Consider the following 26,539-nt stretch of genomic DNA (forward strand, 5'->3'; position numbering starts at 1 on the left):
TGCTGTAACTCGCAAATGCCAAGTGTTTTATTTGGTGACAATATCAAAAAGACCCAATCTAAAACAATAGCTATATAATCCAGAGGAAATTGTCGTACTGAAATATTATTGGAAAAGTGTATTTTCACAGTCCTAAGTGGGGGCGGGCGTCAATTCAATGTTCATTTTAGGCAAAACAAAGATTTATTGTCTTTGTAAAACGCAAACAAGAAGAGTTCACAAAAACGCACACGAAAAGGTGGAATGTCACAATTGAATGAAAACGATTCACATGAATCGCTACAAGTGTACACACTTGTGGCCAGTCCTGATATGCAAACTTGAAGTCATTTGTCATGTTGTCAAGACAACAAATTCAAAAGAAGGAAAATTCCTCAAATGGGCAAAGCCGCTGCAGGTTCAAGGTGTCGCTTCGTCCACAGCAACACCAAATCGTGTCATTGAATAAAAGCCTACAGGTAATAATAGCGCACAAAGAACTTCCATGACAGAAAACAAAACCAAAAAGTGTGAAAGTCCAGTGTTTGTACTTGTTCGGAATTCCAGCATTCATTTTGTCAGTATTTATTGATTCCGAATATTCGCACTCCGTGGAACTGCGGCAACTTTGGCAAAAGGACGCTGAGGAGGGAGCACGTGTTGATTAGGAAATGCGTGGCGTCGTACTTTGTGTAGAAGCTGGCCAAAATGTAGCTGCCGAGAAAGGAAACGGGCGTCATGTTAACGACATGTTACCCGACCACACGTTCAATCATGTGGCGGCGATTTAAACTACATGACGTATCATCACAAAATTGATGGCTAGTATCCATTAACATACATTTATTTTTACAAAGTTTTGGGGATTTTTTTTCTTTGAGAATATTCTGTAGTCCTTTTTTTTGTTTTTGTTGAATAAACTATTATTTCCAGAATAAAATACCACGAGTATCATTTTTTTTTATCCTGAGAAAACACGTATACTAAAGCACAGCCAAGTTTTCTAATAATAATCCCATAGTTATCCCTCCAAATTTGTTGTGGTGATGTTTGCGAGAAGGCGAGTTACCGTACTTACAGAACGATGGGCGAGATGGTGAGGAATTTGCGCGAGGCAGTGAACTGGATGCCGTAGTCCATCTGTTCCCAGTGTGTGAGCAGGCGCGCTTTTCCCTGATCGGGCGTCTCGAAGGGCGTGCCCTTCACCGTGTGCAGGAACACGTACATGGCCTGCGCTCGCACCCCCACCCCCGAAAAAAAGGAAAACAAACACAAATGCTCACTGGCTAGGCATGGAGACATTTTCTATCCTCATTTCGGGAGATCAGTCAAAACCAACGTTTGTGGTTAACTTTTCAGAATTCATGAACGTTATTGGGTGCATTTTTCAAATACCATAAAATACCACAAGATGGCGCCAAAGCCCTTTTGATGATATTTCTGACTACAGTATTTGGAAGTGAGAGTAACTCCCTCATATTGCCCAAGGCCCAAGTTAAATTTTATTGGAGCAATGTCACACTTTAAGCATGGATGTCTTACAACAATGACAAAATATTTATCGTTATGCTTACAAAACTGTTAAATGCCAGATTTTTTTAATACAATATTTGAAGATTTGCAAACTCCTGTTGTGTGAGCGAGTGCAAACGAGCGAGGGTAAGTTACTGACCAGGTTGTGGATGACGTTGGTGAGCGTCCAGACGAGCGGCACGCTGAAGAAGGGAATACTGAGCAGGACCACGTGCAGCACGACGGTCAGCAGCAGGTAAGCCAGCCAGATGCCGCGACTGTTCATCACCTGCGTGTTGGGGTTGACCTCGCTGTGAGCCACACCCACGTTCATCTAACACAACGAACACAAGGGAAGAAGATGTGACTTTGTTTTTTTTGTCCAAAATGATCAACACTCCGGTTATGTTTGTAGCATTCATTCAGATGTTTTTTCCCCCCTCCTGAAAGTCATTGAAAGATTCTTGTTAATCATTTTTTAAATCATTGAGCTCGTATATAATATATTATAAATAATACACACATTACTACAATAAACACTTTCACGTACACATGTACAGAGCTTGGTGGAATTTTTTGCTCCTAAAATTTGATAATCATGCAAGTAAATTTTTCATGTGCAATCAGTATACTTGCTGACATTTTTGCTTTGTAATTACTTTTGAATATATATTTTTCATATTAGCCATTTTTTTTTGTTTTTAAACATACAATTTAAAAAAACTATTTCATATAAATGTACATTTTGTAATACATAATTGGTTGTATACTTATTTTAAATAAAAAAAAGAAACATAAACAATTTTACATACACTGTACATTTCACACATTGTAAAATTTTGCATTTATTGGTTGAAATAATTCATGAACGACTACATTGCAAACATGAGAATGAATGAAATGTCCTTGTTCAATAAACTACTTTGCAGACATATTTATACAACTCATGACCTCACCTACAAATGATTTGCCACTTTACAAATTCTAACGTGGAACTTGAGCACAAAATTTTGAAAAATTCTTATTGACATCCACCCATTCTGACTATGCCAATGACTCCGCCCGTCTGAAGCTCTGCTGGTATTCAAAACATGCACTCCCTACGAGAGGATCCCAAATGAATACAAAAAAACCTCATAAACTAACAGTTAAAGCATTAACAAGCTGTACAATTCAAAGGAGTTGTATGCGATCTAATCGCATGAGAGCGACGTGGGTGTAAGCCCACAATAAAAAGTTCTCGAGCTGGTTTTTAAGGCGCAACTTTACATATTCTTCGCACGCTAGCTAACCTTCGCAATTGACGGCTCAAAACTATGTCAAAGTTACTTAAAATAAAGTAGAAGCGGTGGCGGGCGGATGGTGTTAAGCAAGCGGGATAAACTAACTGCACAACGTATAAAATGTGGCCAACTATTGTAGTTTTATTGTTTTTTTAAACTTTACCTTCGCGTGATTTCGTTGCTGACCAGGAAATGGCTCGTTTGGATTTAACCCTGCCCACTTGGACTGTTCCTTAGTCATCTGTCAAACGCCACATTCTCACTCGGCCTAAATCAAAGACCAGAAGTTTCTTTTCTTCCCCCCCCCCGTTCTATTTTCAGATTATACATATTTACTGACCTACCAAAAGTATTTTTTCATTTCAATAAAGACATTTGTGTTGTTTTTGTTCATTTTGAGAAATAATTAATTCCCTCACTGTCCACTAGGTGGAGCCAATTTTAACTTCAGCCCCGTCCCTCCGTCTAGCGGCCTTCCTCCTTTTTGATTAGATTCAAATGATTTTGCTGGTTGAGGGAAATTAATTCAAATAAGTGATTTTGAGCTGAATTGATGCAATATTCTTATACCACAAAATAAACCAGTCTCTCTCTCTCTCTTTCTGAAAATGTATACACAAGCTTGTTTTAAATATCAACATGAGTCTTGTAGAGGGTGATCAGTTACTTCACTGTGTATGTGTGTGTCTCATTCAGAATGAACAGGATTCCTTCCAGAGAAGGATGGGTTGTTGTGGCGCTCACTGTATTGTCATTCAGCTCATTGCGTCTCTTCGTTCATCCTCTGAGACTTTCTCTGCCATAAAACTGGAGCCTGATGCTGTTTTTATGGCCCAAAATGCCGGATAAGGCAATCAGTAGCACCTCGCGTACGTGATGCAGACACATAAACATGACTTTTTATTTTGTTTGTTAGGTGTTTTTTTTTTTTTTGCTGACACAACATACAGTAGGTCAAATTGAATCAATACTTCTGTTATAAAGTATATTTTGTACTTTTGTACAACATTAAGTACATGACAGAGCAGGTAACAACACTGAAGTGGTCTGCTATGGAAAATGAGGGTGTAATACTAATTACCATATAAAAAAAACTCCCTGAGGGACCACTAACCTAAGGAGAACTAACTAAGTGAAGCTAATGTTGGTCTCGCTATAATTGTCAGTAGAACAGCATGGACAAAACAAAACAAGAAAAATGTTAGATCATCTGTCATGATGTTTATTGACTGCCACCTTCAGTACATTTTCCACTCCTCAAAGTCTTTCATGCACGCTTCTATGGCAAGCCTTTTTACTGGAAATGCGTTACAGATACCTGGAATTTAGTTTTGCCCAGTCAAAAAGAACATTTTCACATATCCACAACTGCAATCAAATTGTACATATCTCAAGCTGGAGTTACAGATATCGACATTTCGTTCCTGTCAAAGCGCTGTTACAGATTCCCTATTCAGTTGCAGATCGTCAATCAATATCTGCAACTGAATCGTAGACCTCTGTAATGACAAAAAATTATGATCATAAATTGCAAAAGTGTCCTGGGCAAAATGAGATTGCAAATAGCTGTAATTTAGTTTTGAATGATAGATTATGGTCTATCATTTTGCCTGTTTGCTTTCTGATGTCTTCTTTTGATACCTACAATGAAAATTTCGACTCCTCAACATGTAATTCCAACTGCTCCCAAAGACTATCTGCAATGTTGATTCTGGATGGTCAAACGTAGCTTGTCATGCTACTCACCCTTTCATTCGGTCGTGTAAACGCTCTCTCTCAAAGAACCTTTCAGTTTGTTAGCTTAACAGCATCATTATTTTTGCAAAACAAGACAAAAACAATTCAACAAACAGAAGAGCCCAGTTGCCTTGATTCAACTTTTTTTTGGATTACCACAACCAAGACGACTGACCTACAAAGATGTAAAAAAATAAAATAAAAAAATAAAATAAAAAAGAAAGAAAGAAAAGACCACCCAGATTTTTTTTTATTGATATTGTGACAGTAAATTGAAAGCGACTTATTGGGCTGCCGATTTGTGATGCTGCTCGATTTGATGAGAACGAAGTGCAAGCACATCATAATTTGATGTCTGTTTGAGTTTCTATCATCATGTTGCCATAGTTACAGCCGCTATATAGATGGGTGTCCATTCGAGCCTGGTTACTGTTTAACCTCCCCACCCACATTTGCCCAGATTAGGAAAATCAATAAGATAACAGCGGCCACGCCGGCCTTACCTTCCACCAACACCCCTCTCACACGCCCGCCGCCAAACTTTCACATTTCACGCCGCATGCTGGCAGAAAAACGACAATTGACCAAAAGTTAGGACGCCTCGGAGGAGGACGACATGGTCAATGTAAACACGCAAGCGGGCTCCAGTCTGGAACGGACATTTGGTGAGTGCGCACTTCAATTCGTATGACTCCGCTCCCTTGTATTTCTTTGGCTTTTTGCTGCTCAGGGCTGTTTGTGTCTGGCTTTTTCACACGCCGCTTATCGGGGAGGTGTGTCACAGATACGCAGCTTGTTAACAAGGCCCAGGAAGCTGCCCAACCCCTGCAGGTGGCTGGCCACCATTACAGATGTTGTCCTTTGAGATGATGATCGTGATCATCACTTGTTGTGCGCAGAAGCGGCAAAGTTTTTTTGTTTGTATAAGTTCATGGACAATGAGCACATACATTAGTAAACATCCAAATACAAGAAGAGATGCTTGCACCAGATTTAGCAGAAAGCTAATTAGCATCTGAAGTCCAGAACTAAAAAAAATATATATCTGACAGTATAATCAGGATTGAACTGACACCTCATGTCCTGCATGAGCAAAACAAAATGCCGCCTAAACAAAAAACAAAACAAAAAAACAATTGGGTTCAAGTTTGGTTTGGTCTCGTTAAGTTTGGCTTTGGATCCAAAGTTCATTCCTGGAATCATTTGCATAGAACGCAGGATGCAAATGAAGTTGTTTCGAAATGTTGGGCAGGTGGAAGATAGCTGGGAAAAAAACAAACAAACAAACGTAATGCTCTCCAAAAGATGCAACTAAATAGAAAACATCATCATGGAGTCAAGCGTGACATTGGGCCGCTTTAATCAATGTGTCAAAGGCTTTCATTTTACTTACTACCAATAATGTATCTTCATCTTCATCTATCTGTCAGCGGCATATACTGTAAGTTTTTATCACAGTACATACACATCATAGTTAATTAATTAAGATACTTTGTGCATGAAAAAAATAAGAACAATCTGTCAATCGATCGATAGAGCTAGCTATCATTGAAGTTATCATTAAAAGTAATACGCTAACGTTGGAAGCTAAGGTTAAAGATAATTGACATAAAATAAATGTCAAATTCTAGTGTTGAATAATATTAGTGTTAATGTTAGAAGCTAACAGACTTCCTTAGTGCCAATGTTAGGGGTAATATTAGAGGTCAACATGAGCGGTAACTTTGGATTTTTCATTGAAGCTAATGTTAGCGGCGCTAACATTAGGAGCTAAAGTTAGAGTTAATTGTGGATGCAAATGTCGAAACCTAATGTCCGTCCGTCCCTCCGTCTTCTTCCGATTATCCGGGGTCGGGTCGCGGGGGCAGCAGCTTTAGCAGGGAAGCCCAGACTTCCCTCTCCCCAGCCACTTCAGCCAGCTCCTCCGACGGGATCCCAAGGCGTTCCCAGGCCAGCCGAGAGACGTAGTCTCTCCAGCGTGTCCTGGGTCGTCCCCGGGGCCTCCCGCCGGTAGGACATGCCCGGAACACCTCCCCAAGGAGGCGTCCAGGGGGCATCCGAACCAGATGCCCGAGCCACCTCAACTGGTTCCTCTCAACGTGGAGGAGTAGCGGCTCGACGCCGAGTCCCTCCCGGATGACCGAGCTTCTCACCCTATCTCTAAGGGAGAGCCCGGACACCCTGTGGAGGAAACTCATTTCGGCCGCTTGTATCCGGGATCTTGTTCTTTCGGTCACGACCCACAGCTCGTGACCATAGGTGAGGGCAGGAACGTAGATCGACCGGTAAATCGAGAGCTTTGCCTTTCGGCTCAGCTCCTTCTTCACCACAACGGACCGATACAGCGTCCGCATCACTGCAGACGCTGCACCGATCCTGTCGATCTCTCGCTCTAACCTACCCTCACTCGTGAACAAGACCCCAAGATACTTGAACTCCTCCCCTTGGGGCAGGATCTCATCCCCGACCCGGAGAGGGCACTCCACCCTTTTCCGACTGAGGACCATGGTCTTGGATTTGGAGGTGCTGATCCTCATCCCAACCGCTTCACACTCGGCTGCGAACCGCTCCAGTGAGAGCTGGAGATCACGGCTTGAAGAAGCCAACAGCACCACATCATCTGCAAAAAGCAGAGACGCAATGCCGAGGCCACCAAACCGGACCCCCTCAACGCCTCGGCTGCGCCTAGAAATTCTGTCCATAAAAGTTATGAACAGAATCGGTGACAAAGGGCAACCTTGGCGGAGTCCAACCCTCACAGGAAACAAATTCGACTTACTGCCGGCAATGCGGACCAAACTCTGACATCGGTCGTATAGGGACCGAATAGCCCGTATCAGGGGGCTCGGTACCTCATACTCCCGAAGCACCCTCCACAGGACTCCCCGAGGGACACGGTCAAACGCCTTCTCCAAGTCCACAAAGCACATGTGGACTGGTTGGGCGAACTCCCACGAACCCTCGAGGACCCTGCTGAGGGTGAAGAGCTGGTCCACAGTTCCACGGCCGGGACGAAAACCACACTGCTCCTCCTGAATCCGAGTTTCGACTTCCCGACGGACCCTCCTCTCCAGCACCCCTGAATAGACCTTACCTGGGAGGCTGAGGAGTGTGATCCCTCTAAAGTTGGAACACACCCTCCAGTCCCCCTTCTTAAAAAGGGGAACCACCACCCCGGTCTGCCAATCGAGAGGCACTGTCCCCGATGTCCACGCGATGCTGCAGAGACGTGTCAACCACGACAGCCCCACAACATCCAGAGCCTTTAGGAACTCCGGGCGGATCTCATCCACCCCCGAGGCCCTGCCACCGAGAAGCTTTCCAACAAACCTTGGCGACTTCGACCCCAGAGATAGGGGAGCCCACCTCAGAGTCCCCAGACTCTGCTTCCTCAAAATAAGGCGTGTCGGTGGAACAGAGGAGGTCTTCGAAGTATTCTCCCCACCGATTCACGACGTCCCGAGTCGAGGTCAACAGCACCCCATCTCCACTATACACAGTGTTAACGGCGCACTGCTTTCCTCTCCTGAGACGCCGGATGGTGGACCAGAATTTCCTTGAAGCCATCCGGAGGTCGTTTTCCATGGCCTCACCGAACTCCTCCCATGTCCGAATTTTTGCCTCAGCGACCGCCGAAGCTGCATTCCGCTTGGCCAGCCGGTACCTGTCAGCAGCCTCCGGAGTCCCACAGGCCAAAAAGGCCCAATAGGACTCCTTCTTCAGCTTGACGGCAACCCTTACCGCTGGTGTCCACCAGCGGGTTCGAGGATTGCCGCCACGACAGGCACCAACCACCTTACGGCCACAGCTCCGATCGGCTGCCTCAACAATGGAAGCACGGAACATGGTCCACTCGGACTCAATGTCCCCCGCCGCCCCCGGGACAATGGAGAAGCTCTGCCGGAGATGGGCGTTGAAACTCTTTCTGACAGGGGATTCGGCCAGACGTTCCGAGCAGACCCTCACAATACGTTTGGGCCTGCCTGGTCGGACCGGCATCTTACCCCGCCATCGGAGCCAACACACCACCAGGTGGTGATCAGTTGACAGCTCCGCCCCTCTCTTAACCCGAGTGTCCAGCACATACGGCTGCAAATCTGATGACACGACTACAAAGTCGATCATCGAACTGTGGCCCTGCGAAACCTAATGTTGGAAGCTAATATTGGAGTAAACGTTGGAAGCTAACGTTGGTCTTCCTTAGCGCCATCGTTAGGTGTAAATTTGGAAGCTAACTTAAGGAGCTAACACTGAAAGACAACATTTTAAAGGCAACTCTGAAGCTAACAATAGAAGCCAACATGAGTGCTAACTTTGGAAGCTAATGTCGGTTTCCTATGTTGGAAGCTAACACCAGAAGCTAACATTAAAGGCAATGTTGATGCTAAAATAGGAAATTAATGATAGAGGTAGCCTATGTGCATAACATTAATTTGTTTAATCAGTCGCCGGTCCCCATATGTAGGCTACACGTTTTTTTTGGTTGTGTTTTTAAATGACACAACCTAATTTAATGCTTTTTTGAGAAACCCCTGTTTGAAACTTGCTGATTTAAGCTACCTGACCGAGATGATTTTGACATCAACAGCATCTTTTTGTATGTCCGACTGATTGTCATGAGTGGTTTGGCTTTGACTGGCCTCAGAAAGTACCTCAAGTCTCAGGACATTTATGTTCCAAATACATTCTTTGGCAGCGGCGCGCCGTAAGCTTCTTTTTGGCCTGGGTTGAACAATAATATGCTTCTTTGTGCAAAACAACAACTTGCCAACACTTTGCAGGTTTACTTGCAGTAGTGACAAGTAACCAAGTACAAATACTTTGTTTCTGTTTACTGTAAATAGATTATTCAGAAACCTATACTTTACTTTAGGGTATTTTTCCTGGCAACTTTTAATTTACTATCAGTTCAAAGTTCCATTCAATTGCAAGTGTTTAAGTGTCCCCGATGTTCTCGACTCATACCGGTAAAACAATAGATTTTCAAAAGGGAATTCTGTGAGGTATGTCTTTCCTGTTATTGATCAAACAATATAAAAATGACCCATATACATAAGTATACTTCAATCTGTCCTTTTTTGCCTTTACTTAGAGTACTGTAAGTAAGTACAGGAGTTGAACCAGTCTGTGAACATTCTTTGTTTGCACAAGTATGTGTACTTGTACAAGTACGTGTAATTGTACTCAAGTAGAGCTTGTCCGTACTGGAGCTGACTGAAGACGAAGGCCAACGTGTGGGACTTGTGTCCCACGTGGGCTGAATTGCTCAACGGTCCCAAACGGCCACGCCGCGCCGAATGTCAACACCACAACAGCCGTTCAGCAGCCCCCACGGCTGCACGTTTGTTTGCCCACCAAGAAGGACAACTCCTCCAGCCGGGCGGGTCAATATTTAGGAAGCCGCCACAAGCGTCTCATACTCGTGATGATACAATGACAAATCGTCGACGGTAAAAACAACACGGATACGAGGAGCATCTTCTGGTCTTTCAGCAAAGTACTGTATAATAAAAGAGAGCATCAGCTAGTTGCCTCTTAAATGAAAATATTCATTTACTGTACATGAAACTTATTCCAAACCTACCAGATGCTACTGGAATTATGAGTTTTATTTCTGTATTAAGAAAAAAAAAAGACAGATTGACAGATTAATCGATGATTAAAATAATCGTTAGTGAGGAGCTGTAAAATTGAAAAATGTACAGCTTATCCATGTGATCGGTATCGCAATCGGTATTGGCTAATGTCACTCATGGATCGGCAGCATAAAACCCTAATCGGAACGCAAAATTCCGCCACTTGTCAACACAAACCTGCCACTGTTTGAAGAGTTTTCCAATTAACCCCGAATAAAGTTCAGCTGTTATTTTACAATGCTAAAAAACAAGGGTGTGAAGACTTTTTATAAGTAAAGACAATCCCTACCAGAATTTATATGAATGAATAGCATTTTTATTATTGTTTCATGCATACAATTGTACACCAAGGCAGCATGGCATGCACCAAACAATTAAAATAACCCGGCTTGATATTTGTAAGGTTGTGGGTTCAAATCCGGGCTCGGGGTGTGTAGTTATCCAGAGTACACGGAGAAAACTCACGCGAGACAATATCAAAAATACTCACAGGTATATATTCTAGTCTTTATCTTCTATGAAAAACAACTAATATGAATGCATCTCACTGAGTCATTTAAAGTAGTGACACTCTTCTTCGTTTGTGTCCATCTGACTGTATTATGCTGCCCCCAGTGGTCAAGGTGGGCAGACTAGAAGGAGCGGCACAATGAATTCAATTAATGCACAAACTGAGGAATTCTTTACATTCTATTGAATGTTGTTGTTATACTTTTATAAAAGTATAAAATACAGTACAATACAGTAAATACTCTTTCACTTATTCACAGATTTTTTAAAATATTTTCAATGCGGAAAATACTAATTGGTAGTATACCCATGCTTATTGAAGAGCTTTTTTTAAGATAAAAAAATATATATATAATAATTTTTTTAATGTATTTGTTTGTTTCAACTGAATGTGACGGTTATTCGCGATTCCCAGGCCAGCCCGATCACATGTTAAGATAATTTCAATAAAAGTTCAACAAAGTCCAATTGTTAAATTTCTGCTGATGTTTGGATACCAAATGAGAAGTCTGCCAATCCAAATGTACAAAGCAGCAACAATTAACCCCCGCATGTAAGTGAGCTCTGCAGGCATTTGTACAGTTCCACCAAAGAGGATTAGAATTAATTAATTAATCTCATTTCAAATTCTGCACAAGTCGCATCCAAGCCAGCAGCTTTTCGTCCTCTCAACTAGTGCAAGTAAAGCAAACCAGCGAGCATTTTGCTTTCGCTCAACCCGTCCAAAGCGTTCGTTAGCCCGCTCACTTGACACTATTAATCCCGCCGTCCAATCAAATCTCATGGTGGCGGGCGGGTATTAGAGGATTAGCACAGAGCGCCTCGTGGCCCAGGCAAACACCCGCGTCCAGTCTCAGGCCGGCGTCCGGTCGTCCGGTCTCAGCTCATGGGCCTTCTGGCCCCGCGGGCTGGCTGAGCGTCGGGATGTTCGGCCACCATGGGACGCCGCGATTCTCCACCTCAGGTAAAAGTCAAGGGGATTGCGTTTTGGGAGGGGGTGAGGTGGGGTTGGGGGGGAATCAAACCCAACCAGTTGCTGTTTGTTCTTTGTGGAGGGAACAAAAAGAAAGATTGTTGCCACTTCAACTAATCAATTTCTAGTCAAAATAAGTTTTGACTTTATGGACAGCACTTTGTATGCAGCTAGGGTTGTTTTTAGAGTGCTCGAAATAAAGTTGAGTTGAGCATGTTTCAAAGAACATGTTGCTGGCTTGCATTTAGCCACACGGGGGCAGCAGAGTCTTCATTCTAAGTACTGCTCGTCAGTCGCACACTGAAAAGTTATCTTGCTGATTCAGAGGTGGCTAAACTGCTCACACACTTTATTGAAGTACAAATATAGATACTTGAAACAACAAAAAAAAAAGATTAAAAAGTACTGATTCAACTCCTAAAATGTACTTAGCAAAATAAATGTATTTGTTTGTTAGATTTGTTGTTTTTAACTACACATAATTGTAAATGAAAAAATAAATAAAAAACTGGTAAAAAGTAAAAGCGGAGGTCCATCGGAGGTGGGGCATCCACAGACCTTCCACTATGACTAGCAAAGGTCAGATTCTGATACACACAACTGACACTTGCTCACAGTGAAACTCTCCCACACACAATACTGCAACATACACACACTACTAAAACGTATTTTTCAGTATGTTGCATCACATCACTGCATTACCAGCCTAGTTCAGTATGAAGTGTGAGAGGATTTTTAATGTGAGAGGATTTCAGTAGGTGGTGTGTTGTGTTTCAGTAGTTTGTTTGAAAATGTCTTGGTAGTGTGCGTGAGAGGTGATACTTTACTGAAATTTTAACACGATCAAAAATGTATAATGTAATAATTTCACCAATAATGTAATTAAATAAAACCCTGACTGGGAATGTAATAAGATTTTTTTTTTTTTTTACTGATAATGTAAAAACCTTCTTACATTATTGGGGATTTATTACATTTTAAGATGTTTTTTTTCCCCATCTCAAAACTGATCATATAAAATTTGACAATATGTTAATTTTTAGTCCTAATGTCTATATCTTGTGTTTTGGGAATCTAAAATAGTGTTAAATGTTTCAGAGTTGACTTCACCCACTTGACTAGAACTGTTCGGCTGCAGAGACATCTGTGTTACAGTTAAAGGGATACTCAATACTAAATCAACCTTTTTTTTGCTGTATAAATTGTATTAACGGGTTTTTACTATTGCTGTCTACATGTCCTGGTCATTATTTTGACATTTTAGTGCATGATGTTAAAAGCTTGAATTTGGGGCAAAAACTGTGTTTGGCGCCATCTTCAGGTTAAATACTGCGATAAACACAACTTGGCTGATTGCCTCTCGTGATCTATTAGCATAGCATTTGGTTAGTTTATTTAGCATAGCTTGTCGTATTATAGAAATTATGTTGATCGTAGCTTTCACTGTTGCTGTCAATCACAGCCAGACCAAGCTCTCCATTCTAAGCCCAACGGTCCTCCAGGCAACACCTCCTTTGAACGGCGTTTTCAAATATTAGTGAGGGTGGAGCAAGAGTCTGATTGGGGGCTGAGTTTTAAATGTAACGGTTCTTTTATATTTAATAATGTTATGTTTATGTTTTATTATGCAACAATCAGACATGTTAATTTGACCGTTAGATCAGAGTTTTTGTGTTGCTATAGTAACGAGGCATCATGACTGAAAGAGCTAGTGTGTCACATGAGTTCTTGTTTGACAACAAAAACTGAGAGAATTCCCTCCATGTGTTATATTATTCACTTTTAGGACATATTTTTTTATCGTGTTAAGTGCAAATTTGCCATTTTCAGGACATTACTAGGGCCCGACCGATATGCTTTGTTTTTTTTAGACCGATGCCGATACTGATTTTTGGCAGAAAAAAAATACAGATTACCGATTAATCTGTCGATTATTTAAAAAATATATAATGCATAAAATTACCCCCCACCCCCAATTCCTTTTCAATGGGTGTCACTTATGCACAAACTTTCCCTATTCGTTATTTGAAGGAAAAAGACTCCCGAAGTCGATGCTAACTTCCTGTTAGCATTTGAATGGGATCCTCCCTTCGCTTTCTGCATTAGCGCTAGGCTAGCAATGTTTTAAAAACGAAACATGTTTTGCATTTAAATATACAGTGGATGTAATTCTTATTGCTGTGTGTTTAGTTTTACAGTTAACTCCAAGTTAACTGAGGTGTCGTAAATAGCTTAAAGGACGCTTCGGGGACAACAGAATAACCAGAACAACATACGCTACACACTTGCTAGTTGCTAATGCTACACAAGCAAAATGGTGCATTCAGGTTACTTTCACAGCGGCGGAAACTTCGGTTTTCTTCTATAACGTTTTAAGGGGAAAATAATCAGCCATTTGGCCCAATTGGTGGATTGTTTTGGCCAATGTTTGAAGGCCAATTATCGACCGATATCTGTCGGGCCCTAATGATTACATCATAGGGTGCTACACTCCTTCGACCGTTACCTTAATGTTTGTAGATAAGGTGCGCTTGCTTACCCAACTGTCCAGGTATGATATGAAAATAATTGATATTTGGTGTAGATGTTCGATTTAATTGATGGCCACAAATCATCGTTGTATGTGCATGTTTTGCATAATGTGATTTTTGCGTCTTTTGGAGCACGTGGCGGGAGAAGCCGTTTTTGGGATCTCAGCGGTCCGAAGGATCTCGACGAGCTGATCCCTCCCAAGTGGACATGAATCCTCAGCAAAACAGTTAATGATTGCGAGCCCTTATCGGGCGCTGTGATTGATTTACGTCTTGCGTGGCTCCCCATGTTTATTGACGCAATTGTTGACTTATTTGGTGCACGGAGGTGACTTTTTGACATGAAGTGACACGGTGGCGTTTTGACAAAAATGTGCTGAAGAGGAGCCACCGTCAGGAAGAGCGCTTCGCATTTGTCAAAATGCGACACGGCAAGAGCGAGCCGGCAGGAAAAATTTCCCAACTGAAGTTTACCTCGGTCATTTTTTATCAGAACTTTTTATCGTCTTGTAATATGGCGCGATACTGGCCGGCTAAATTGGCCCTCGTGGTTTATGATTAGCCTGAAACCAAATAGATGTCACGAGTAATAACAATCTGAGCACTCCTCTCAAGTTTGATTTCGTGACAAGCCGTATTTATCGTTTTTCTTCAACGCCAAATGACGACAGGAGATGGCTAAGATAGATAAGACTTTTAATTCTTCTTCAGGATTTCATCTGTCCTCTAGCGCAGTTGCAGTAACAATAAGCTCTCGTTTTGTCAACCAGCAATTGGAAACAGAAAATGAGCCCAAGCCTGCAACTAACAATTATTTTAATAATCGACTCGTGTCAATTATTCTGTTGATTAACATCAATGAATCGGATTTAAAAACACGTTTTAATTTCCATCTCTATATTCAGAAACAGCTTTTTTGCCTCTCATCTTTTGATAGCACCACACAAACCCGAAATGCTACCTCGTGTAACAGAAATCGAAGCTATTGCTCTTCTATTTTAGGACTATTTTGACGCTTAAAAAGTGAAGACAAAAAAAAAAATCCGATTTTTTTTCACCCAAAATCAATCATCTGAAAATGATGCAATCAACCCGATTCACATGATTTTCACATTCCAACCGACTAAGACAGTTTTTAGGGTCAGGGTAACATTAGTTGGTCTATTTTTCAAACAGATTATGGTGCTCTTATACCATTAAAATAAGTTGTTTTTTGTTGTTCACAATTTGTGTCGCCAGCACCAAAGAATTATTGAGCTAATCAATCGCTTTAACTTCCTGGTGTAAAAAAGCTTTATGCATTTTAGATGTCAAAATAGTTTTGCGGCTCCTGGTGTTTTTTTTTTTTCCTGTGGGATGGAAGATTCAAATGGCTCCTTGAGTATTCAAAGTGACCAATGGCTCAACTATCAACCGTTGTGTCGTGAAAACGAAGCTGAGATTCGACAGCCAGCCCTGCTTTCAGTGGACAGTGAAAAGTGAAAATACTTGAAAGCGTCTTTGAATACTTCATAATTAAGCCTCAGATCCATTTAGAAATACTAGGGATGGGCGATTACCATATCAGTATTGGTGACGATGCCAGACATATTTTAAGATATTGGTACATTCATGGACGGGCCTCCCTTTTGTGTCCGTTTTACGATCAGGAACTAGAAATTAGAAGAAGAGAAAATTGCCATTCATTTCATGCAATTAGAAAAAAAATGCTATACTGGGATATAAAGGTTTTTCTTTTAAATCATCTGTCATTTATTGGAGGGGGGCGGGGTTATGTCCTGGTGGCATTGGTATTTGTTATCGGTTATCTACCTACCTAATTATTATGATTACCTTCTGGGATCTCCCCAGTACTGACACTTCCAAATGGATGTGTTTTTCACATCCAGTACCGATTATTAGTAGTTAAGGAGGCCAATAACCGCTATTTAGAGCCAATATTCGTTTGGAAAAAATATTGCCGTCAAATGTTTTTAAAATTCAAATTCTAACTCTTAACATTGATGAAATGTCTGACTTACAGCATATGTTTCTTGACAAACTTTTCAGATTGCAAAATGTTAACTTTTTTAAATTATTTTTTTTATTCTAACAAAATGTTCAAGGAGCTCTCAGGGGCACCATCATGTCTTCAAAAGTGACATGAAAACGAGTAAATAATTCCCTAGAGTTTTCTACAGAAAATATGAATTTCCCTGAATAAGTGAAATGTTAAACTTACGATAATCGCTCTATCCCTACTCCCACATCAAGTGACAAATTTGACATGATTTACAGCAAACAGGCATCTTGGAAATATGATTTTTTTTTTCCCTCCCCCCTCTCCGGTCAGCCAGTGTGGCTTGCATAAGCGTTGTTATTTGCAGATAGTTATCTGTTGACACGGTGGCTGCCACGCACGACACTGCATGCACTCACCTATCTACTCGAATCTACTGCATGACAGCAGAGCAGCAGCCTCCTTTCTGCTGCAGCCAGCACATTGTCAGTCTGCTCTCCTCTACTCTCGTCTCCTCTCATCTCGCTTATCAACACTCGCAAACAAACGGCTTCCATGCCACATGCCAGCAGAGGAAAATAAGTCCCGGGTTCTCCGTAATTCCTCGTCCTCGGCATCACGGTGCGGCCGGCTGCCCGCCGCCGCCGCCTTCGTGGAGGAAACGCTCCAACTAGGCAGCGCTCGCAACTGGAGTTTGCTCAGCTCTGGGAGATTCCTATTCGGAATAAATAGACAGGACTTTGTTCACAAACTGGAGTTTGAAGTTTGAAAGGGGAGACTCATGCGCACATGTGTTACATCAGGCCTCGGCGGGCCTTTGACTTTTGGCCCCCGGGGCAGGGTTTTGGGTGACTGATTATAAGACAGCGCTTGTGGCCCGTCGCACTTCAACACACTGATGTCATACCTACGGCATAGTGCACAAGGTGCGCCCGACCGCTCATTAGCATTCGTTCAGTACTCAGCACGGGACTTGCGTCCTAAACCTGATCAGCATCCCCAAAAGCAGAAAAGGGGTTGGATGTCCCCAGTTCAAATGTTTAAAGTGGGAAAGGTGAAAGGAAAAAATATATCTATTTTGTGGGGTGTCTCTATATTGCAAGTGGTTCTTGAACGAATCCCATGCGAGAAAGAATTGACATTAGTGGTGGAACAAAACCCGCTTTGACCAGGTTGATTTAAAAGATGCCAGCGCATCGAATTGATCCGAATCAAATCGTTCTACTTTGAAATATATCGATACGTATCAAATTGTCTTTTATTCTTCTTGGAAGAAAATGGTACAATAACAATAAGTACGTTCATTCAAATGGATGTCAAATGACACCCAAAAAAATGTCATTGCATTCCATCATACCATCTCAAACTGAGCCGTACCATATTGAATCGAATTGTAATGCCACTGAGTCGAACCGGATCGAATCGTTCCACTTTCAAATTGAACCATCCAAATCGTATTGAAAACCTTTTGAATGATATCGACTGCCGTTAAGTCAAAATACTCATATTAGCAACAATAATTGATTTTCAATTAAGGATATTTTGTGGGCAATGTCTTTACTGCTATTGATCAAATGACTCAAAGATGCAATTGTGTTAGTTTTCATGGAAACGGCATTTTAAGCAGAAAACCCCCCCACCATATTCAAAAATGGAATTAGCATCTTCTAAAACATGTAAGTAGTAAAAAAAATAAAATAATAATAATTTGGGAAACGTAAATGTAATTTTGCCATTGTCATTTTCTTTCTTTCTTCTTAGAAACAATTATTACCTTTTGAAAGACAACTGCTAAAAATTAAATGCCATTAATTGATTTTCAAAAGGATATTTTATGTTGTATGTCTAAACCGTTATTGATCACATGATATGCAAATGACCCATAACATAATTCTGTTTTTATCTTCTTAAAGGGGAAGTCAACCCCTTTTTTGGGGGGACAAAAATATGTTCTATGCAGCTTCACTGTCTAAATATGGTATTCTCTCTGGTTAACATTGCGTTAGTGGAATATGAGTTAAGCAGCAAAATTCAGCCGTTTTTATCCATCTCAGGGGGCAGCCATTTTGATGACATCAATGTTGCTCAGATGACCAATCACAGCTCATCTGTTTTCTGAAGCTGAGCTGTGATTGGTGGCTGAGATGGACAAAAACGGCTGGATTTTGCTTTATAACTCTTTTCCCACAAATGTAATATTGATCAGAACGTCATGTTTAGACTAGTGAGGTCACATATAACATACTATTGTCAGGAAATATTTAAGAGTGACTTCCCCTTTAAAGTATTGCTCGGGACTTGGTGTGGGCTCGGGTCGAAACTGAACATCCCTCCGCCTTAGATTGATGACATGGGAGAATGATCCAGCTTGTTCTCCCTATCTGAAACCTCAGAACAGTTTGTCAGTTCATGATTAAGAAAGCTATAACTGCGCAGATTATATTTTACAGTCCCTTACAGTATATGACCCTTTCTTGAGGAGTTCACAGAAAACTCGTATGGGAGCAGCGATAAAAACCTTTTAATGGCAGGCCAGATAAGATTGACTCAGGTGGTGACTCATGTAAAGCTGATTCGGCCTCCACATAGACACCCCCCTCCCTGCCACCCCCCTTTGAAATAATCAGCGCACTTCTTGAGCAAATAAAAGTATTGCAGAAGAGCAGATCGAACATGTTGTAAGAGGAGATGACCTCTGTACACACGCAAAAAACAGTTTGGCCGTGTTTTTATCGACGTGCGCTGCCTCCAACTTGCAGCACAATCCGTCGGGCGACCTTCAAAACTACATTTACGGATGAATTTTATTTGCATGAACAAACTTTGCTATCATAAAATCTTGATTAATTCTTAGAAGTCTTTGTGGCCCTATCTAAAAAAAACAAACATGGATTGAGCACTTCCGGTGTCTGAAATCCTCCAGAATAAATACATTCATGGAAAAAACAAAACAATTTGACTGCTATTTACACTAATGTTCCAATTTGTGCAGACGTTTGATGTGTGATGATAATTTTGAAAAGTCAACGTGGAGAAACCCTGTCAATTTAGGCCAGTGCGAAATTATTGGGGGATTTTGTTTCAAATTAATCTCGCCAGCCAATCAGAGAAGGGCTTGGAAGAGTCGCAGACAAAAGAAAAAAGGTCAAGGAGAGTTGCGAAATAACCAAGTTATCCTTGAAGGCATTTCACCAAAATTTCTATCATGTTTCTCCAGAAGCCGTAATCCAATTTTCTGAATTATTGGTGTGCTGTATTCATGTTGTAATTGTATGCAGAGGTGGGTTAGACCCAGTATTGGTAATTACCCCCCACTCCCAATCATTTGTTTACCCTGCCCCACTACAATGGAATGATTAAAAAAATATAATACAATAATTCAAAGGGTTGCCCGCTGTTCACATATTTCTGAACGAAACACGTCGGGTTCGACAAGCTAACTTGTGCCGGTGTTTGATGTGATCTGAGCAGGCATAAAGTATAGGTCAACTTTCTGCCACCAAATTGTCACTCCAGCAGGCGCCGATACGAAGTGCCGATATGAAAATCAGGATCCACCGGTATTTGCGTCACAGGTATTCTATGAATAATGGCGATAAAAATATTTTTTTTTCCAGTTGGGATTTTTAAATGTTAGATTTGAAAAGTAGACATGGTTTAATCATCTTCAATTCTGGTTTGGGTTCACTCCAACAATTGAGTTCCTTTGATTGAAATGCTGCACGATTGCTTGTTGCAATTAGAATGGCTCCAACTACAGGAAACACATTCCTTGTATGTTTTTACATACTTGACCAATAAAGATGATTCCGATTTTCTTGTTGTTTTGGCATGCGATTATATTACATTTGCTTTTGATTTGTTTTTCGATGCTATGGGCTGCCGGGTCGCCATTGCAAAGGACAGTGTTTCATGTGTCAGTGTCTGTGTTTCATGGAACAATTCATGGAAAAATTAAGGTTGAATTAAATAAATAGTTAAATAAATAAATAAAGGAGTAATCCTTTGACAGAGCCAAAAACAAAGTGTGTTGAATTTTCTTTTTGTGTGTGTGTCAAACTCCAAATGGTAGCAAGGTTAGCAAAGGTATCACTGAAATATTTTCTTTCTAAAAAAAAATTTAAGGTGGAATTTCACATGAGTTAATCACTGCAACCTTTCATTCTGTAGGTTTTAATCACCTCACTTTGTGATTGGATTAGCGGGGAGGGGGGGGTCAGGTTTATCAAAATCCAATCATGGAGCCCATCATCTCACAGTGATCGTGTTTAGCGTTATGAGCTGAAGAAAAATACGTTTACGAGCGTAGCCGAGTGCACGGTTAACAAGTTGAGGTCTGCATGCGGGTTTACTGCTCGCTGAACTTAAGATCGTTGACCTGCTGCTGTGTACTGGCACTTTCTCTTCAAATACAACTCGGCTGTTTGCTGTGTCACATGCGCCGTGAGGCCACTGTGCACAACAACAAAAAAAAAGATTCTCAAACAGCCGAGGATTGACTGGACAAAACAATTCATTACAAAAACGTATGACAAATAATATGAGTTGTCATTAGGATTAGAGGATTTTTAATTGTCAATATTGTTATGTAGAGCCAATATACAAAAAAATTATAATCAAAATGTCATTTCTCCCTATTAAAACAAATGAACATTATTTAAAAATATAATAAGATAAATAGCTCAAATGAAATATACTACAAAGAAGTTAGCTATGTGACAGTGCAGTACTTCCGTACTGTGTACAGTAATTCATTTATATGTAGAGTGGATTGCAACGGTGTAAAAGAGCAAGTTGTTACATTGCAGTGTTACGTGCCAAGAGGAAACCTCACTCAAGTGTTCTCCAGTTAATAAATGACGAGCAGTATATTTATTGCTTATGCATATTTTCCCGCGAGGTTATGAGAAATAAAATCAAACCATAATGATGACCATCATTAAAAACACAGATAATTTTGAGGTATTTTCTCAGCACGTCACCAAGACTTTATAAAAAAAAACAAAAAACTTTTATTACTTGTTTTGAGCACAAATGGGTTCAACATTTACTTGGAAAAAGTGTAAGATGAATTTGTTTGCTTAATGCATATAACGACTAATCAATTTACTTTAAACTCCTTTTCGGTGTGTAAAAATATGATCAATGGATCTTGGACTTACATAGCACATTGATATGTAAACGTGTATCATTTAAAAAAATCTAATTCCAGAAATGGTCGGTTGTTTTGTCTTCAGTTTGAATTTGTGCAATCGTAGTTTGTTGTGTCGTGCTGAACAGAACCGAATAGTTTACTGTTATAGTTGCAGAACACTGAAAAGCATCTTCAAACAAACCAAACTATATAGTTAGAGCACTTGGAATGTATCACTTTAACTTTTATATTTTTGTATTCAATAAACCAAGAAAAAGTTGATGCAAGATGTAAATAGCTCAATAACGGCATGATCTTTTTGACTGGTAGCCTACTTTATGTTTAAGCTGGAGTAAGAAAATAAGCTTTCTGTATCAACCAAATCCACCGTAATTATTTTTATTTGTTATTTTTATTTTTTTATTTTTAGAAATTATAAATAAGAAGAACATAAAACTGCCATTAATTTCATGCAATTTTAAGGAAACACGCTATATTGGGATATACTGTATAGGTCTTTCTTTCAAATTATCTGTCATTGTAAGTTTTTTTATATTATATTATTATTATTATTATTATATTATACTGGGAAAAAAAAGTGGTATCAAAATAGACTTAACGCCGACAGGATACGGATCTGACGATATTGATCATGTAAAGCCTTTATCAAACTTTTTTTTTGTGGGGGGGGGGGGGGGTATTCCCATTAGCAGAACTTACAAAAAATTATTAACTCACTGGTACTCTTGGCTTGAGTCAGCCTTTCAGAAACTAACTTGGCTCCTGTGCTTTCTTTTAATGAGTTGACCAATAACAAGCTTTTTGTGGGTCATTTCATAAACAATGAATTGTTAGGCCTGTTCATTATGCCGGCATTAACTCCGATTTAGCAACAAAGTAGTATGTGTAATATGATGGAGCGATGTGAGCGCGCCGTTCGGTCCCCCCTCAGGTGGCTGCTGGAAATGCACGCGCGCATGTGACACGCATGAGGCCGTCTGAGAATAATGATGTGTGCGTGCGTTCACCTCTCACAGTGGAATTATCGAACCATTGCTGACGACAAGAGGATGGATGATATCAAAGTTGGGCTATCTCTTCAGAGAGAGAGAAAAACAGCAATTGGCTATAGAGGAGGTTAGTTAACCATCAACCAGCGACAGGCAGCCCGCCTCTTGGCTGGTTAGCGGCACGAGGGAAGGAGGCCAGCTCATGTCAGTCGCCTGTCAGCTCTCCGTCAAGTTGGGGAGCTACCCCATGTCTGGGTGGAGCCAGCGGGCCAAAAGAGGGAGGGGGTGGCTGGACGTGTTCAAGGGAGGGGGGTGAGAAGTAGAAGGAGCAGGGTGGCGGGGGGGCACATTAGCTTCTGGGACGAGTCTTTCCATCACAGTATCAGGTAGAGGCTGATCGTTTTGGCAGACATGGACATGGCAGACTACAGCGAGGCCCTGGACCCGGCGTACACCACGTTGGAGTTTGAAAACATGCACGTGCTGGCCATGGGCGCAGGTGAGCGCAACTTCCTCAACACCTCAAGAGTCATCTGCCTGAATTTAGCAGCGACGAGGATGCTGTTGGCTTCATTTCACCAGCTTGAGTGGGGCTGTTCCTGTTAAATGCTCTGTTACCCAAGTCCATAATCATGACTTCTCCTTTTTTTTTTTTAACCTTAAGTGCTTCCACCTATTTCAAAGGTGCACTCTCCCATGACGCCTGGCTGCCATCCTGAACTGTGAAGAAGCTGCAAATCTTTTCCCAGGAGTTGTTTTTCATGCCAGGCCCGCTCGCCTGCTTCAATCAATAGACGCGTCACGTTGTAGTGTGATTGATTGAGCCAGTCGGGAGATTGCAGGAAAAATGTCGCCACTCATCAGATTGAAGTTAACCTACTTTCGTGATGCTCTGTAGAGCAACAGAGGGAAGTAACTAAGTACAAATACATCATTGATGTCGATATTTTTCAGGTATCTGTACTTCATTTGGATATTTCTATCTTTCTTTGACTATTTTCATTGGAAAACAGAGATGACAACACAACATTAAAAAAAAACATGTAAATACATGAGCGATTAAATCAATCAAGGTTATGATCTTAACCACGATGGCAACAGATTCAGAGAAACAGGATATTCCCCATCCATGACCCTCCTGATGAAAATAGTTTGATATGGTCTGCTAAAAGAATGATTTGATTTGTTAGTTTGCGTCTCGTGCCAGTTTAAAAAGCACAAGCTCAGAGTATCTGATCTAAAAAAAACTCAAACAAGTAAGGTCAATTTTTTTCAGTTGTTATCAATCTCGCATTTTTTTGGGTTCATCAGTTCACAATGTTTAACTGCCAATATGCGGAATTAACCCCCAAAAATTCCCCACAGGTATCAATCAGTATTACTAAAGTAGAATGTGAGTGTTGTGCCAAGTTATCAAAATGTTTTTGGAAAATTCATGAATTTTGGAGTCTTCACTATTTTGCTTTGACTCAGTACTCCTACTTGAGCAATATGTGTACTTCTACTTAATTACAGATTGTGAATACTTTTGCCACCTGTGCTGTTGACTCAGCGTCTCTTGTTGCGTGAGCTCCTCTAGGAGGGGAACTTTTCTTGATTGTTTTGATCAGCAATTTATGAGCATCGTCTTTGCCGAAAAATTAAAAGAAAGAAACTTTCCATGGGAATTAGCTGGCGATTTATTGGAAGGAAGCATGAATTTACAATTTTAATTGAAGGCTGAAGCTTTTGATAAGGAGTCCCGACTAAAGCAAGCAGTGAAATGAGACAAAAATGGAGCAATAAAGGATAACTCGTATGTGGGCAAAGAGAGCTGTCTATTTTGCATGGATGCATGCTTGTGACCCCGCTATACACTCATGCTTGAATATGGTACCATGACATGAAATTTTCCCTGAATTCCCGGTTAATTCCCATACAAAGTCTCCAATTTGGAATCTTTCCAAAATGCCCCTTCTTAATTTACTCTGGTGAGCCTTCGCAAGCCTGTTGACATTTCCTGGTATGAACTGGAGCGTGGTGGCGTGCTTCCGCAGATTCCTCGCCGGCTGAGAGCACCAACATGAGCGCCGCGGGCCACCTGACGGCAGGCAGCCTGTGCGCCATCTGCGGGGACAGAGCCACGGGCAAGCACTACGGCGCATCCAGCTGCGACGGCTGCAAAGGCTTCTTTCGCCGCAGCGTCCGCAAAAACCACATGTACTCGTGCAGGTGGGATTCCAAAGAAGGAGCAATACGTATTGGGTGTCTTTGGTGACTGGAATGACAGCACAAAATGAAACTTGTGCAGGTTCAACAGACAATGCATCGTGGACAAAGACAAGAGAAATCAATGCCGATACTGCAGACTGAAGAAATGCTTCAGGGCTGGCATGAAGAAAGAAGGTACGAGAGTCAAGCATGAACGTCAACGTGCGCTTCCCTCATGATAGTGACAGCGCTGAGCTTGGTCGGGTGTGTCGCAACACCTAAAGAGGAGTTGTTTGTTAATGATCACTCCACGAGCCGATCAAGCCTCTCAGCAGCTTATGCTGAGCAAACACCTCTCAGCAATAATAGCCATATACTGATAAACATAACAGCCTTGGAAGTCTTATTTTTCTTTAGACATGACTCAGCAGCCTCTCTTTAGGCACACAGTTTGACTTTTACTGCCTTTGTGGCAGTGCGGACTGAATACCGCCACTAGCTTCTCACAACTGCAGTACAGAAACCAGCAATACTAAAAATGAAACGCCATAAAACAGCATTCACAATCAGTATTTATCTAAAAACATGAAAAAAAAAAAAGTAGATCATGAGGAGATCAGATGTTGCTCATTATATTTAATTATGTGCACAGATGTGCTTTGCTTGCCTAACTTAGCTCTGTGACCAACCAATCAGAGGAGAGAAAAATGCTGAAATTTGAAATCTGAGGGGTTAAAGTAGCACTAAGGAACTTTTCAACCTTAATAACATATTTTCATAACTCTTCTGATGAAACATAGACTTAAAACTAGTTGGTACTTTTGCCATGGCCTGAGGGGGTCTGTATCCTTTTTACTGGCACTAAAAAACTTTGAGGAAGATGGTAGGAGCACTACCACACAAACAACTACAAATGTGCTGACTGCTTTATGGCATACGTCACTTCCCCCTTTTCACATTCGTTACAAAGACACAATTCAATTTGACTGGCGTGAGCTCAAAAACGACACAATGCGCTTGTCCTCATGGGAAATGTGGTCTTCCTTCAGGCATAACATTACCACTTTTGTCCATATGGCGCCGGCCGGCATAATCAACATAAACTGAAAGTTTCTTAGTGTTGCTTTAAAGAAAACTAAAATTAGAAATGAATTTATATATATATACAGTATATATATAATTTAGTAATTTAAATAATTAAATACAAATATATTTATTAAATTATCTTCAATTAAATAATAAATTGAATTAATTAATGTATTCATTAAAAAATAAAATGAAAAATTTGAATGCACATGTGCTGGAGGCAGTGCAGCCAAGAGAAACACTGCATACACAGTGACACCTTGAGATACCTGTGCCTTCACTTACAAGTTTTTCCAGATATGAGCCACCACTCGTCAAACAAAGGATAATACATTAGGTCGAGTTGTGTTTTAGCCTCACATCTTCAGTAATTGCAGGTTATGTGTTGCACAAATGTTACTACCTTGTGTTTTTAAAACGTACAATGCTTTCCAGTGCAATTTTTCTTATGAAAAAAATGACATCTGTAACTAATAATTATTTTAGTAATCGATTAATCTGATGATTCTTTTTTAGATTAATCGATGAATTGGAATAAAACTGGCAAACTGTTGATCAGAGTTTTGCAAAGTCAAAACAGATGTTTGCAAATGTCTTATTTTGATTTAACACAAAGATAAAAATCAGTCTGCTTTCATGGAGGTCTACAGAAATTGGACAATATTTACCTATGAGAGAATGAAAATACAATTACTTAATTTGATTAATTGATCATCAAAATAGTTTTTGATAATAAATTAGTTTCTGATTAATTGATGCATTATTGCACATCTAAAAAAAAACATGTTAAAATGTTTTTTGGTCTTTTTTTTTGGAGAGGGGCTGGAACATTCATTTCAATGGGCAAAGACGATTTGAGATACAAATATGGCACAGAATTCATGCTGCAAATGTACTGTAAGTCAGCGAGTCTTATGGTGTTTGGGCCAGCAGAGAAGGCCTTACTGATTTGTGGCACC

The 26,539-nt window shown here is 40.8% G+C and overlaps 2 protein-coding genes across 4 annotated transcripts in view; one reads left to right on the plus strand and one right to left on the minus strand.

Moving 5' to 3' along the window:
- ormdl2 (ORMDL sphingolipid biosynthesis regulator 2) lies at positions 1-16,858 on the minus strand. Of its 2 annotated transcripts, none has more exons than XM_077569755.1 (4): positions 16,580-16,858; positions 1,652-1,825; positions 1,058-1,209; positions 1-693 (listed from the first exon to the last, which is right to left on the minus strand). In XM_077569755.1, exons 2-4 carry the CDS (start codon positions 1,823-1,825, stop codon positions 558-560), a joined length of 462 nt encoding a protein of 153 aa, XP_077425881.1. In that variant the 5' UTR covers positions 16,580-16,858; the 3' UTR covers positions 1-557. The 2 variants fall into 2 exon arrangements, with proteins under 2 accessions (XP_077425881.1, XP_077425871.1); XM_077569745.1 differs by lacking the exon at positions 16,580-16,858 and adding an exon at positions 2,938-3,037.
- Positions 11,399-26,539, plus strand: part of hnf4a (hepatocyte nuclear factor 4, alpha) — a 21,895-nt gene continuing 6,754 nt past the window's right edge. Inside the window, exons 1-3 of one of the 2 annotated variants that reach the window (XM_077569719.1) lie at positions 11,399-11,621; positions 24,341-24,515; positions 24,595-24,689. In XM_077569719.1, the coding sequence (XP_077425845.1) occupies positions 11,582-11,621; positions 24,341-24,515; positions 24,595-24,689 (310 nt within the window). In that variant the 5' untranslated portion in view covers positions 11,399-11,581. Of the gene's footprint in view, positions 11,622-22,637; positions 22,804-24,340; positions 24,516-24,594; positions 24,690-26,539 lie in introns of those variants that run through there. The other variant, XM_077569713.1, reaches the window with a different exon arrangement.

The sequence above is a fragment of the Vanacampus margaritifer genome, chromosome 1 (genome assembly GCF_051991255.1).
Source record: "Vanacampus margaritifer isolate UIUO_Vmar chromosome 1, RoL_Vmar_1.0, whole genome shotgun sequence".
Taxonomy (NCBI): Eukaryota; Metazoa; Chordata; class Actinopteri; order Syngnathiformes; family Syngnathidae; genus Vanacampus; species Vanacampus margaritifer.